General features: G+C 52.7%; 1 protein-coding gene across 1 annotated transcript in view; it reads left to right on the forward strand.

The window, feature by feature from the left end:
- Mindy4 (MINDY lysine 48 deubiquitinase 4) overlaps positions 1 to 11077 on the forward strand; it is a 116580-nt gene extending 105503 nt beyond the window's left edge. Inside the window, exons 16-18 of the mRNA XM_047562066.1 lie at positions 1420 to 1600; positions 2171 to 2243; positions 10666 to 11077. Of these exons, the coding sequence (XP_047418022.1) occupies positions 1420 to 1600; positions 2171 to 2243; positions 10666 to 10714 (303 nt within the window). The 3' untranslated portion in view covers positions 10715 to 11077. The remainder of the gene's footprint in view (positions 1 to 1419; positions 1601 to 2170; positions 2244 to 10665) is intronic.
- The last annotated feature ends 3735 nt before the right edge of the window (positions 11078 to 14812 follow it).

The raw sequence follows: 14812 nt of genomic DNA on the forward strand, positions 1-14812 counted from the left end.
CAAGTCTTTCACTGGGACATGAAAGACTTGTCCCTGACACCTCTAGCCCAGAATCACCTCTGAGGCAGGGGCTGACCAGCCACTCTTCTGTGACAGGCTCTGGAGAAATTATGCCTTCCTCTTCACTGGAAAAATAATTCCCATTCTTTCCTTAATCCACAGGCAGTGGCTGTAAATACCTGAGCATGCAAACATCTCCCCAGGGCTGGTGGGGATTAGGCCTGAACCAGCCTGGCCTGCGGTGCACACATAGCGGAATGCACCAGGCCCCGGGTAGGGAGAGGCGCTGCCCAGAGGACTCACAGGGGAGAGGGAGAGTGCCTGAGGGGCAAAGCGGACCCGGCACTTGGGGGCCTTGGTCAGTCTTCTCCTCTTCACAGGCAAAATGGCGGCATTGTGCTGCAGGATCTGGTGCCTGTTCTGTTTTCCATCTTCCCAGAACAAACTTCTGCCATGAGATTCCCTGGCTTGGAACTTTTTAAGAGAACCCTGACCTCACCTGAAGGATATTTCCACTCCCTGTTCTGGAACTACCCCAACCTCATCTGCCTCACTTCTGTACTGAGGCAAGGAAGTCCCCACTGAGCCCTTGGTTTCTCTGGCCATTTGTTGCTGGCATCACCCACAGACTGCTCACCCAGACCCCTCCCTCCCAACTCCCATGGCTCCCAGTCCTTACTGTCTTTGAGGACAGTTCCAGTTCAAGTCCCTCCTCACTCAGAAGGACCCTCGTTCATCAAACGTTCGCTCACGCTCTGGGCCCTTGCTGCTAGGGTATCGTCTGGCATGCGTGAGGCTGCTGTGTGTGGCATCATGAGGCTGCTGTGTGTGGCATCATGAGGCTGCTGTGTGTGGCATCATGAGGCAGGTGAAGCACTGGTGCTGTGGCCGTGGGCACCGGTTGCCTGGTGATAAGCCCCTGGGAGCTGCAAGGAAGAAGTGATCCCTGCCCCCGACTGGATAATCTGGGTGATCCAAGCACTCCAAGGAGGGAGAGTTCTAGATCATGGATCATGAACACAAAGGCGTGGGGGCTTGGTTACCAAGAGAAGCCTGGCAAGAATTGGTTAGGAGGTCATTGCCAGGGTCCAGGTGAGGGGGTGAGAGTGGACCTGGGAGGAGAGGTGGGAGCGAGGGAACTAAAGGATGTGGCATGGGCATCACCTTGAACCGCTGGACATGTGGGGAAAGGAAAGGACGATGCCCCTGTTTCAGATCTATGAGCCACCACGGGGGGGGGAAGGCAGCTCGGGGCAACTGGGCAGTGGTCCTACCAGCAGGAACAGCTCCCAGCAAAGCACACAAACAAGATGCTCCACAGGGCCTCTCTGAGGTCTGTCCTGGCCTGTATTGGACTGAAGAAGCCCCGGCTCCTTTCTCGGGGGATGGCGGGTTGCAGCAGGCCTCTCCCTCCTCCAGGTCGGCTGCTTCCTGAAGACCCCGCGGTTCCCCATCTGGGTGGTGTGCAGCGAGAGCCACTTCAGCGTCCTCTTCAGCCTGCAGATGGAGCTCCTGTCTGACTGGAAGTCCGAGCGGCTCTTTGACCTGTACTACTATGACGGTCTGGCCAACCAGCAGGAACAGATCCGGCTGACCATCGGTGCGACACTCCCCAACCCATCCCCTAAAGGAGCTTCCAGAATGCTCAGAGAAACCAGACTTCACATGCCCTCTCAGGATGCTCAGAGAACCATCTAGACTCAGGTGCCAGGACTAGGGGATCAGAGAATAGATGTTAGCAGGGTCCTCCTGCAGGAGGGATCCAGGGATGGGCCTTGACCCTTGATGGCATCAAGGGTGTAAGGTCAAGTGGAGGCCACATGGGAAGAGGCCTGAACACTTTGCTGACAAGTCTGGATTTATTCTTCAGGCAATTGGGAGCCATAGGAGGTTGTAGAGCAGGGGAAAGATGAGATCAGATTTTTTAAAGAAAGAATATTTTGGTAGCTGAAGCAGGGCTCAAAGTTGAGATAGAGACTGGACAGGAGAGGCCAGTGAGTTGTCCAGGTGAGAATCTATGGCCAGGAGTGAAGGTAGATCCAGTTGGGATGGAGATAGGGCACAGGTACGAGGGGGGTCAGGTCCCAAGAAAGTTGTCTGTGCTGAGCACAGGGTAAATGCAGAGCCCTGAAATGACATGCATCTGTCTCTCTTTCTCCCTCCTCCCCAGATACCACCCAGACCATCCCCGAGGACAGCCTTGATGACTTTGTCCCTCCCCTCGAGCTCTGCATCAGAACCAAGTGAGTCAGGCATGTCTCTGGCTTTCAAACCTCTTCCCTAGTGACGGGGAGGCGTGGTGGTTGGGTGTGTCTGGCTTGCAGGAAAAGAGGAAGGAGTACCGGATGGTTCTAGCCCAGAGGGTTGTGGTAGGTGAGACCCCTGTTCTGGGAAATCCAGTGCCCCAGGCTTGGGCATAACTAGATTTCTTCCCTTGTCACCGTGGCCCAAGTGGAGGTGTATGTGACTTGCGCGTCCCCAGAGTGGAATTCTGAGCCTTGAGGAGCAGCAGCCTGGCGTGCTGAGTGCCCTCAGACCTGAAGGAGCAGGGACAGCTGTTCACTGGACTGGAGCTGGAGGCTGAGGAGGGAGTGGAAGGTGGGTTGGGAGGGACTGTCCCAGCCAGGGTGTGGCAGGAGGTGGCCTGGAGCACCCTCTGCTCCAGGAGGAGGCGGAGAGGCAGCCTTGGCCACCATGAACACTGAGCAGAGGTGCTCCCAGCTGAGAGGCAACTGAGCTAGGGGCTCCTCCACCCCGTCTGTCAGCGTTTCAGGGGAGGCTGAGGCCCAGGTTGGGGAGGGAATGCCTAGCTCATGGGGCTGGTGGAGTCCGTGCTCCTGTCCCTCATGAGTTCTCTGTTGGGCCCCAGGGCTGGGGCAGTGCTCTGGAGGGGCCGGTGGGTGGTAGCTGTCGAGAACCCCTCAGCTCGCTGCGGCAGACCCTTCTCGAAGCCTGGGGGTAATGACTGGAGGCCTCAGTGTGCAGCAGGGAAAGCAACTGGGAGGGAGGAGACCCGGATGCCAGTCCTTCTTCCAGGGAAGGAGTAGACACTGCAGCAGTGATGGGCTCTGGAGCCAGGCCGCCCGGGTCGGAACCCTGGCTCTGCAGAGGCTGGCGGGGCGCCACTGATCGCCACCTCTCTGTGCCTCACTGTGTCATCTGTAAAGTCACTAATGCCCTCTAACATTCGCCCTCCTTATGATTGTCTTAACCACTCGTGATTCAGTGTGGCCTCGGGTGGAAACCGCATTTTCCTGTCTGTGAAATGGGTGGGGTCCGGGTGAGGGGCATGAGGACAGCACCCAGGCCCTGAGCTTCTGACAGTCCGAGGTCCAGAAGGCATACCTGGAGCCCAGGGCTGCTGCCCACTCGTGAGAGAGAGAACACCGCGCGCGCTCAGAAGAAACGTCAGGAAGGGGAAGCGGGGGTGGGGTGGGGGGGGTGGATGCCAGGACATCCTCGCTATGCCCGTCTGTCTGTCCACCGGTCCTCCCCGGGCCAGGGACACAGCATTCTTACAGGGTCATGTGCCGGAGCCTCTTTCATCAGAGGATTAAGGGCACACGCAGGTCACTGTCCTTTCATGTACAAAGCCACTCATTCAGGGTGATGAGAGAAGGGCTTCAGTGGGGGAAAGGTGGTGACCCTGGCCTGGGCACCTTGTGCAGGACAGCACAGGAGGCCACAGAACACTCTTCCTGCAGAGGGGCCTGCAGGACTCAAACAGCATCCTGGCCATAGCCTCTGCCACCTCTGGACCCTTGTGGCCGTTGTTGGGACCTCCAGCTGACTGCATCTCTGCACCCCTCCCACGGTACACCAGCCCCTCCATTGCCTTTCTGGGAAGTAACTCCTCTTTTGCCAAAAGCCGTTCCACTACATGACCACCCGAGTACCCCCAGCATGCGCCCTGGTTGGACTTCTTGGGCTCAGCCCTAGTTGGCAGTCGTTAGAGAATGACTCAGGGTTCTACCTGCCCCAGACAAAAGGTGGCTTGATGTGGCGCTCAGGCCAGGCTCACTGAGGATGGGCATGGGCCTCTTCTGTCGCCTCCCTCTGTCTCCCAGGACTTCCTTCCCTGCCCATCCCCACACCACCATTACCCTGCCCCAGCTGACAGGTGATGTGGGAAACTGGAGAGGCTGCTAGTGTCCAGGAGTGAGCCAGGGCCTGGGGCCAGACGGTTCAGGCTGTAGCTCAGCCCTGCCTTCACCTCTGCTCACCACCCTGGGCTTGGACAGGCTAAGCTCAATGTCTACTCCAGCAATGCTTCCCGGTGCTTGTCACAGAGACAAAATAACCCTATTTGTGTAGCACAGGGTTAGGGACACCAGGTTTGGAGACTCTAGTTGTCCCCGACCCCACCAACTCCCTGATGGCTGTGGGCTCTCCAGTTGGCAAGTCTTGCTCCTCAGCAGGGTCCTCAAGTTTCATAGCCAGCAGAATTCTCTGAAAAATGAGTTAAAAGTCAGACCTCTGGGCCCTCCACTGTCTGGCCTGCATGACACTCTAGGCCAGGGGAATTATCTTCCCCAAATCAGTTTTCTTCCATTGCTTCTCCACTGTGACCCGCCATGATGAATCCTCCTGGGCAGTTACCATGATGAGACATTCCCCAGTGATTCCCAGAAACACTGAGTGGGTGAGCGGAGAGTGGGTCACTGGGCCCCCACCCCTCTACCCATCAGATAACATGCTGCTGTGATGGAAAACAGTCAGCCGTGTCTTCTGGAATCTTATTCCAAGGAGTTCGATTACAAAGGCTTTGAGTTTTGTTTTCATCCCAGATTCACAAACAGCTCAAAGGAGAAATTTGGAAAAGTGGCCTCCAATGTCACTGTGAGGACCTGCTGGAATGGGTCTTGTTTTGAGGGGTGGTGGGTCAGGGGAATTCTACTGCCTGTGGGCAAACCCACCCCATGAGGTGGGTACATGTGGTGCCATACCCATGCTCGGGTATGTCCAAGACCAACACCTGGCAAGATGCATCTGAAAGCTCATGACTGTCATATCTGTCTCACCAATAGGTGGGGCGGATGGATACACACCTGGTGGGCTGGTAGGTTTCCCCTCTAGTCACATCAACCCTGGAACCCTTGGGCTGAACTCCATGGAAGAAACAGCTGGATAAGAATTGATTCCTGCTCTCGGAGGGTTTATAGTCAAAAGGAAGTCAAGTTCAACATCAGTTCTGTTCTAATACATAGGAAGATGCACCACCCATTCTTAAACCCAGCGTTGCTGTCCTGCAGGAAGCCACGATTCATAACTGACCTGGGAAAGAACACACCACACAGCTGGCCATCTGGCTACTTGCTGGAATCCATGAAAAGGTCCTTGGACACCATCTGATATAGACAGGGAGGTAGGGGTCTCCAGAATGAAGGTCTGTGTCCCAGTCACACTTTAAGTCATGAGCAACTCAGTGTCCCAGCCCAGTGGAAGGTCACTGAGCGGGCAGTGTGTCCTCCCACCACCTGGCTCTGTTGCCACGGAGACATTGCACAAGCCCAGACTGCTGTGTTTGCCTTCGGAGAAGAGCGTCCTAATTAGAACCATCCCTGGTTCCCATGCTGTTGCTGCTCTTTGGTGTGATGTATGTCTCAGAAAGTCACGTTACCTTTGCTGTGTCTGGAATGTGGGATCTGTCCTCTGTCCCCTCTGCCTGCTATTCTTCAACCATGACAGCAAACCTGACTCTTTTAGGGTCATTTCCAAATGAGACATATACAGTGACCTCTCTCATGCTTCCATCCTCTCTGGAGTGAGAGAAAATGAAACAGTTGTCAACAGTCCAGAGAGAAAAGGAAAGAACTCATAACTGGGCTGGGGCTGGAGCCCACATTTTTCTCTTTGGAGGCTCAGACAAGAAATTGAAATGTAATTCCTGCTGGGATCAGTGCCCTCAAGAGCCTGGGGCAGAGCGCCTACCTCCGTCAATGGCACCCCACCCACCAAGGAGCCTTGGCTTCTGTCTTCATACTGACACCCTTGCCTGAGTCTCTGTTCACACCACCTCTAACCCATAGAAAGAACACTTCCTGGGGTTCCCACTATCCACTGTCACGCCAAGTACCATCTAATGCTCTGCTGCCTGCACGTATCCACCCTGCCCTCTTTCTTGACCTCAGTTTCCCCACCTGCCAATCAGGTGTCAGAATCCCTTCCTTGAGTTGTTATGAGGTTGAGGGAAGCGCTACAGAAGCACTCTCTGTCCTTTGGAGACCACAAGGGGCTCTACCCATGTGGGGGAGGCAGAAAGATCAGGCAGTGATAAGCTGGGCAAGGACCTGGGAGGAGGAAGAGAGTTGGGGACAAGAGAGTGGCAGTAGGCCATGGGTAGGGTTTTGTGACTACTTAGTCCAAAGGGAAGGAGAGTGAAGTGAATGAAGTTCTAGGTTCCCTGCTGGGTGCCATGGAGGACAGTGGGCTCCAGAGCAGGTGTCCAAGAGGAGAGCTGGTGCGGATGGGGTGTCCTCATGTCATAGTAGCCCTGGGGTGGGGGAGACCAGCTCTGCCCTGGGCCCAATCCTGGAGAAGAGGGGTCCCCAGGTGACCTGGTAGCCAGAGGAATCCTTGATTTGATCCTGCAAGGGGGCAGGTAGGGGAGGAGGATGGCCATTCCAGGTGGAGGGGGAGCACAGGCCAAGGTGCTTAGGTAAATGGTGGCTCAAGTGGCTCATTCTAGAATCTTCTTTTGTTTCAAGTAGCTAGAGCAGAGGAGTGGAAACTTTCACACAGGCCTATCAGATGGAAATTCAGAGAGAGCAAGAGGAGTTTCTGGATGTATCTCCATCGGTCAGGAGCTTTGAAAGCAGGCCTGCTCTCTCCTTGTGGACCTATTAGGTATCTTTCCCCCAGTGAAATCTACCAGGCATATCAATATTGAGAATCTGTGGAGGCAGGTAACTGGCCCTCTGTTTGGGGGATAGAGCCTGGGTAGGAAAGGGCCTCATCTGCAGCCATGACACGGCCCTCTCTGTAATGCTGAGTCCACTTGAGCTCCAGGGACCATGACATTTTCACCAAACATGACCTTTAAGCAGGTGGTCCTCAACAGAATGATTTGGCAAAGTTTGGGGATGGTTTTTAGTTGCCATATCCAGGGACAGTGCATGGACCCATCCCCGTCACAAAGAATTATTCAGCTCAAATGCCAAAGGTGCCTGTGATCCATCTCAAATGCCTAAGGTGCCTGAGAAACCCGCTTGAAACTGCCATACCATCAGCCACCTCCAGAGTTAGCGCTGGTGAGCCATTCCTGGCTCCGATTCTGCCTCATCCACTGTGTGTACAGATGCCTTTCCACGCCATTCCTCCTACTTCTCCGCCATCCCTGATTGCTGTTGGTTGCATAGGAAAAGCTTTTTTTCCTTGTCCTTGTAACTGACTCATAGACATTCAGAACAACATCTGCCATATCTCAGTCCTTTCAATTTTTAAAATGCCTTTGATTTTCTGCCATCGTTGCAAACTGCCTCTCTCCAGTGTGTCTTCCTGCCTTTGCACATGTTTGCTAGGCTGGGAAGATTAGTTACCTCTGTAAATAGTCTCAAAACCAAGTACAAATCCAACAATCTGACAGTAAGGCTCAGTGATTGATGTGACATGGATGTTTTCTAGGAGTAGATAAGTATAACCCATCCTGTAGTGAGCCCAAACCCCATTTTGCCAAGATCCAAGAGCTTTGCCCATTGAGGGTTCATGGGAGAAACTTGGGTTGGCTTGCCAGAGGCTGGTGGGAGGGGTGGAGAGGGACAGCAGTGAGGATCTTGAGGACAAGGCTGAAGGCAGGAATGTCGTTCTCCTTTCTGCCTCCCTTCTGCCACCCTCTGGGGACCTAGATTCAGGAGTGTTCCTAGAGCCTGAGACTTCAGTGCTTACTTACAAATCTTAATTGAACAATAAAAGCTTTCTAATGATGTATTTCAAAACTGCAAAGACAATCAACAGGAACAGAAAACCAAACATCTCAAATAGCATGGTCGAATCCATTAAACCCTGCATTGTGTTGCTGTAGATGGCTGAAGTACCATTAACCCAACAGATGCAATAGGTCAGCCCAGTCTCCAGGAACCTCTTCCCCAGCTGTCTTTCCTCTGGTACCTGCTCAGTTGTGCAAGTCAGAGCAGTGGCCATTGTCCCTGCTCGGGGGACTCATATTATCTTCCCTGGAACAACATCAGACTCCAATCCCAAATAGCACCAGCAGTAGGCACCCATCACCTAGAAGCAGTCTGACTTTTCCAAACCATGTCAAGTTGTCTCCAATACAGTCCTTGTGTCTCCTCTTCAAGCAGTGAAGATGAATGCTATGATGCAGATGTATTCCATTAACGTGGCTCAACCCCAAAGCACCTAATAGATTCCTCTGGATCTGTCTGACATGCAGAAGCTCAAGAACCAGTGTAAAGCACCTGGAGACCACACAATCACTCATTCTTCAGCACTCAATGGAATGAGTGATGCTGACCTTTCCCCATCACATGATGACATTGACAAGGAAGCGAGGCAGGGTCCATGGATGAGCACAAGAGTGTTGTATCTTGTCCCAGGTTAGGACAATTGGCAGGTTAGGACATTGATGCCACAATTGAAGTATTGCATAGATTTAAAGATGAAGAACAGATGCCCAAGAAAGAAAAGAGAAGGGAATTCAATGGAAGACCAGGCTATGTGATAAATATGGAAGCCGTCCAGTCTTTGATGAACCATTACTAACAGTCATCACTTGGTGTCTGTCCGAGGATGCTCAAGTCCCTTCTAAAAAGTGGTATAGTATTTGCATATAGCCTATACACATCCTCCTGTGTCCTTCAAATCATCTTTAGGTGACTTATAATACTAATACAATCTCAGTGCTATCTATACAGTTGTATTGTTTAGGGAATAATGAAAAGATAAAGGTCTGTACATGCTAGGCAAAGATGCAGTCTCTCCCTCTTTCTCTCTCTCTCTCTCTCTCTCTCTCTCTCTCTCGCTCTCTCGCTCTCTCGCTCTCTCGCTCTCTCGCTCTTTCCCAGGAATTGAGCCCCAGGGCGCTTAACCACTGAGCCACATCCTCAGCCTTTTGCATTTTTTATTTTGAGACAAACAGAGTCTCGCTAAGTTGCTTAGGGCCTTGCTGAGTTACTGAAACTGGCTTTGAACTTGCGATCCTCCTGCCTTAGCCTCCGAAGCCACTCTGATGACAGGCATGTGCCTGACTCTTTTCTTTTTTCTCTTTTTCTTCCACTTTCTTCTTCTTGTTCCTCCTCCTCCTTCTCCTCCTCCTCTTCTCCTTCTCCTTTCCTTCTTCCCCTCCTTCACGAACTCCTCCCCTTCCTTCCTCTCCTTTGATTCTGATTGGCTAAATCATCCTGATATGGATAAGGAAGACAACAGCACTGTCACTGTCCTGTGCTCTCAGACATTCTTTTGGGAAACACAACAGTGTTATGACAGTGTTACTTAGAGACTTGCTCCCTTAGGGACACTAGACCTTTCCAGGCAGGTATACATTTACATAATTACAGAGAGGCGGTTTTTCTTTTCTCCTTCTCCATGGTAGTTAGGAGTTTTTAACTTTAATCCTGATATCTCCATAGCTAGTTCTGCACAGGTGCCTCCACTGGGCCACCATTCAGCACCACTAGAAAGCAGCTGGGCCCAGATGTGGGGATCACTTACAACAGCAGAAGCCAGAGTGCCAGGCACCAAGTCAGCTGTAGCAGGAATGAATGAATCACCTGCCTTCTGTCTTCTCCATCACTCCCCAAGGTCCTGGGTGTATTTCAGATTTTGAAAGCCAGACATCAGCTCCTTCCCCAAGCTCTACACTTTAGGAATCATTTATAAATTGGAGACCTCAACTCTGAAGCACAACACTGCTATTGAGATATGCAACCTTGGTGGCCTGGTTCATATAGTCATAGGTCATATATATATACCCAAAACCAGACTGGCATAAATTCTCCAACTGCTGTTAAGTATGATTCCCCTGAGTTATTTCAGAAGATCGGCACCATGGATTAAAATCAAGTGTTAGGAAAGTTTATGGTCTCCTCTGTAATAATGTTCATGTTGGAACTGAACTATTACTTCTCACCCTGGACTCTAGTTTAATTCTACTTGGTACTTCTTAGGCTTCATAAAGCACTTTTTAAAAAATCTGTCATGTTCATGTGGTGCTGCTCACCCTTCCCTAGCTTTTTGTGACTCTTAGAGGAAACTCCAGAATCCTTACAAGTCTCTTGGGTCCCCGGTCTCCTCTCACACCTCTCTCCCATCTTACTGGGTTTCAGCCACTGGTCCCCCTCCTGCATTTTGGACACCACAGGATATCTCCATATCTAGGTCTGCACAGGTGCCTCTACTGGGTCACCATCCAGTACCACTGGAAAGCAGCTGGATCCAGATGTGCATGGCTCACTTACATCAGCAGAGGGCCCAGGGCACCAAGCACAGTCAGCTGTAGCAGCAATGAATGAGTCACCTGCCCTCTGTCTTCTCCATCACTCCCCAGGGTGTATTTGTGTTTTGTAAGGGTTGCATGTGACTGTGGAGGGGTCACACTGGAAATTCTGAAAGCCTCTGAGACAAAACTCCTGGTAAGTGAGGAATGGCCAGGGATCCTGCCTGGGCCCCTGCATCTCTAACTCTCTTTTCTGATTGATCCGCCCTTAGGTGGAAGGGAGCCTCCGTGAACTGGAACGGCTCAGAGCCCATCCTGTGACTCTTGGTTGCATCTAAATCTTATGGCTCCACCGCTCATCACTGGGGTGACTCCTGAGCCCTTGGCCTCAGCGGCAAGTCTCTGAGAAGAGCGTCACCCGACCCAGGGCCAGCATGGCTATAGAAGCAAACAGGGCCTCTTGCTCCTTCTGTGAAGGGCCTGCCCAGGACTGTGGGGCAATGTGCTGCTGCCTCCCAGCTGACTGTGACTGCCAAGGACACGAAGGAGGCCACCAGTGGCTCCTCTGCCTTTTCACTCCTCTCTGGTTCCCCACTGGGTCACCCCTTGCCAAGACCTCTGACGAGGGAGGCTCCGGGGACCCTGGTTATTTCTGGTAGTTGGTTTTCTATAAAGCAAGTATCCAGCCCATGCTGAGGGCCAAGACTCCTCTTTTCTGTGGGTGTGAAGGGAGCACAAGGTCGGGCTCTGATCCTGATGGGGGTGGGAGGGGATGGTGGAGACCCTCCTGGGCCTCATCCCCTATCACAGCCCTCTGGAATAGGTAATGCCCTCTGCTCCAAGTTGTCCAGTCTGTTCTCTCCTGTCTTCCTCTTGATGAGCACAGGTCCAAGGCACCAGGTTACATAAACTGTGCTGCCAGGAGCAGCCCAGACCCCAGGAAGCCCATCCCAGGGCAGATATGGAAGGTTCATGAGGCTCCATGAGGATGAGTAGGCCTGGGGAGGCTGGGCTGGCCGAGTGGATGTGAGGAAAACAGCTGTCCAGTGAGGGGCCAGGGAGCTAAAGGGCCGGGAACACTTGGGGAACCAGGCGTGGTCCCCTATGTGGCTATAGGGAAGCACGTAGGGGAAGAACTGACGGAGAATGTGGGTGGGTAGAGTTTGAGTCCTTCACATTCCAGAGCAAAGATGGAGCGGTTGGACGGGAAGAACGCCATACTCGCTGGTGAAGGGAAGCAGTTCAGTCCAAGTCTTGTTATTCCGTTTATGTCCCGAGGGTTTCACAGAGGAATGTGAGAGAATGAAGAAATGCAATGGGAGACTGGCAAAGAAGCTGGGAGACAGAGAGGGTCGAGTTGCGTCTGAAGCGGAGTCAGGGACTGCTCTGCAATGGTTCACAGGAATGGGGTGGAGCCGAGGGGCCCAGAGGCAGGGCTCCAGCCCCCAGCAGTTCCTGTCACATGGCTGTCCACATGAGAAGCGAGGAACAACAAAATGACAAAGCCCGCTGGAGCAGCCATCCCTGTGCCTGACCCTGTCTGAGCTGCAGCTGTCACTCAGGGCCATGCAGAGGTAGATGTTCCCACCTGGGGACCAGGAAGCACATTCCTACTGTCTGCCGTGGCCCAGAGAAAGGCCTAGGAGAGTTGTGAACATCAGACAGCAGCCTGTCTCCAACCTCTGTGTGCCCCCATGGGGCTTAGGACACAGGCTGGTCTGGGGCTGTGTCCCTCTGCAGTGCTGGCTAAAAGGAGACCCCTTTGATTTGGAGAGCTAGGCATGTGGGGAATGAGACTGGCATTTGGTGGTGACAGCTACAGAGCTTGTCTTGTGTTCCTGTGGATGGGGCACGTGCAGTGGCCTGGCTTTCAGTCTTTGGGGAGAGGCAGAGAGGCGTCAGCCAGGCCAAGAGGAAGTGGGAGGGCAAGGACTGCTTTGCTCAGGCTGTGCCGAGGCCCCGGTGGGGTTTGCTATGTAAACTGCGGCAGCCATTCCCAGCAGGTTTCCAGGAGAAATGCTTCCTATATGTCCCTGAAATGTTTGCGCTGTTGTTTTCCTTGGCCGGGGATGGGCCGCTCCAGCTGAGCACCGGGTTCAGGAAGTCAATTTCCCTGCAGCAGTCTTATTTATCGACCTAGGGAGGAAAAGTGTGTCTTTTCAATGAAATTCACTTAACCTCCTGGCCAGGGTCTCTTTGGCAGGGCTAGAGAAAACAAACTGTTCCCAGCATTGCTTGAGAAGATCAGTTTCAACAAAGTACAAAGCTCCGACTTTTCTAGAAGTCAACATGCAGGTGTGCTAAAGTGTGCTGCCCTGGAATGGAAGGTGAGCAGAGCCTAGCACCTCCTTCCAGAAGCTAGAACAAATCCACAGTATCGTTACTAAGCCCGCAGGTACATGCCCGTGCCTCCTCACCTCTGGGCATGCTCTACCTGAGGGACATTGTTTTCTAGGGACATTGTGGGAGGTTTTGGAGGGGCTCTCCTCCAAAATTATTTTAAAATCTCCTCCCAAATTATATTAAAATCTTTGTGTTCATGTACATATATGTTAAGGGTTGGCATCCTCCATTTTGACCTTGAACTTGAAATTAGAAAATCCAGCTTCCCTCCAGAAGAGCTAAGAACCATGTCCCAGAGTTGACTGGCTTTCTAAGGGTCAGGCCCAGGCTCAGCTACTCCATCTCTACAGCCCACACACCGGAGGCCAGTGTATTGAACAAGCTGACCTCAGAGTATGACCAGAAAGTGGTTTTATTCTGTCTCTTACTTCCCAATGCATTCTCTCTTTCTCTTCACTGTTTCTTGATCTCTGGAAGAAATAAAGTAGGCCATTATGAACAGTAAGAGACTGGTCTATCAGACATTTAACACCAAACTCTCCTCAGCTTGAAGTTCTCCCTCACCTTGTGGCAACTGTCTGGGACAGGAGGTCGTGGCTGCATGGACACTTTCTCACTTGCCCCAGGAGTCCTCCCAGACCCTCAGCAGCCTCTAGGAGTGACAAAGCACCAGCCCCTAGGAGCCCCTGGCTCTTCCTGGGAGGAGGGTCAAGGCAGAAAGTTCTCACCTGAGTGGCACAGCTGTACTGGGTGCTGTCCTGTGTCCTCTGACATGCACATAGAAAGTGCCAGTTCCATCTTTTCTAAAGGGGCCTTCCATGCTAGGGGTATCTCTTGAGTTGGTGGGGGGGCGGTCATCATCCACCTGCTGCTTATGGCAATTTCCAGACTCTGCAAGAGACAGTCTCCTGTCCATCCCCTTTGTAGAACACCTCAGTCTCCCTTCTGCAGGATCCACATTTGGACCATGCAAAGCACCAGCACATCTCTGACCCTGCACTCTGTCGGCTCGTCCCTATTGTGTGCCAGGGGCCTATCAGGAGCAGCGCCATCTTGTTTTCTCCCCTCACCCCTCCCCAGATGAGGCCAGCACCATTCCCACAAGAATGTCCCACATTCCAGGGGTGCACAGTCAGCTTTCAGGCAATTCTCTCGAAGCCTCCCTCACTTGGCTTTAGGAGATAAGAGTTACCTCCTCTGTCCCCATAGTTGGAAAAGGGGCCCACTGATGCTTCTCTCCAGAGAATTCCTCACTAGCACAGGCCTCTTCACCTGCCGGCCAACAGTGTCTTTGCCTTCCTCATGGCTGGGAGGGCAGTGGCAGGCCAGTGGCAGCATCACTCTCTGTGAATTCCACATGGAGTTTCCAGAAGGACTACAAGGATTCCCTGGGGGTCAGAGCTGGGCCAAGTCTTAGGGGATGACCCAAGACAAGGATGCATGCAGATTCCATCTGACTGCATGTCTGAGCCCCAGGGGAAGACAGGCACAGAGACAGAACCCAGTCCAGCCACAGCACCAGCCCTGAGGGGAGACCAGTGGGGACCCAGCCTCCTTTGAGGACTGGCGAGTGAAGGGACCTGGCTTCTGCTAGGCAGGTGATGGTGATGGAAGACTCTTCTACCCTGCTCTGGACTCAAGCTTCACCCAAGTGTGGTCATTACAGCAGCAGCAACAGCAGCTCTGACTACAGCTTCTTCAAAAGGCAGCCTCTCAGGTTCCATCCTGGGCCTATAGAGTCAGCATTGGCATTTTAGTTACATCAGTTGAATTAGGGTCAAGCTTGAGAAACTCCGCTCTAGAGCTTGCAATTTTCATGAAGTACTATAGGACTGGCCAGAGAGGTGCCTTGTAGGCATGCCAGGAAGGAGCCACGTGGGGAGCAGAGGGTCCAGAGTAGCTTCCTACTTGTGTGGCCTTGAGCACTGACCTGGAAAGCAACTGGGTCCAGATGTGCATGATCACTCACATCAGCAGAGGGCCCAGAGCACCAGGCACAAAGTCTCCTGACCTCAGTCACCTCTTCTGTAAGGATGCAGCCTCACAGGGTTGTCATGAGGATGAAATGAGTTAACA

The sequence above is a fragment of the Sciurus carolinensis genome, chromosome 8 (genome assembly GCF_902686445.1).
Source record: "Sciurus carolinensis chromosome 8, mSciCar1.2, whole genome shotgun sequence".
NCBI classification, from domain to species: Eukaryota; Metazoa; Chordata; class Mammalia; order Rodentia; family Sciuridae; genus Sciurus; species Sciurus carolinensis.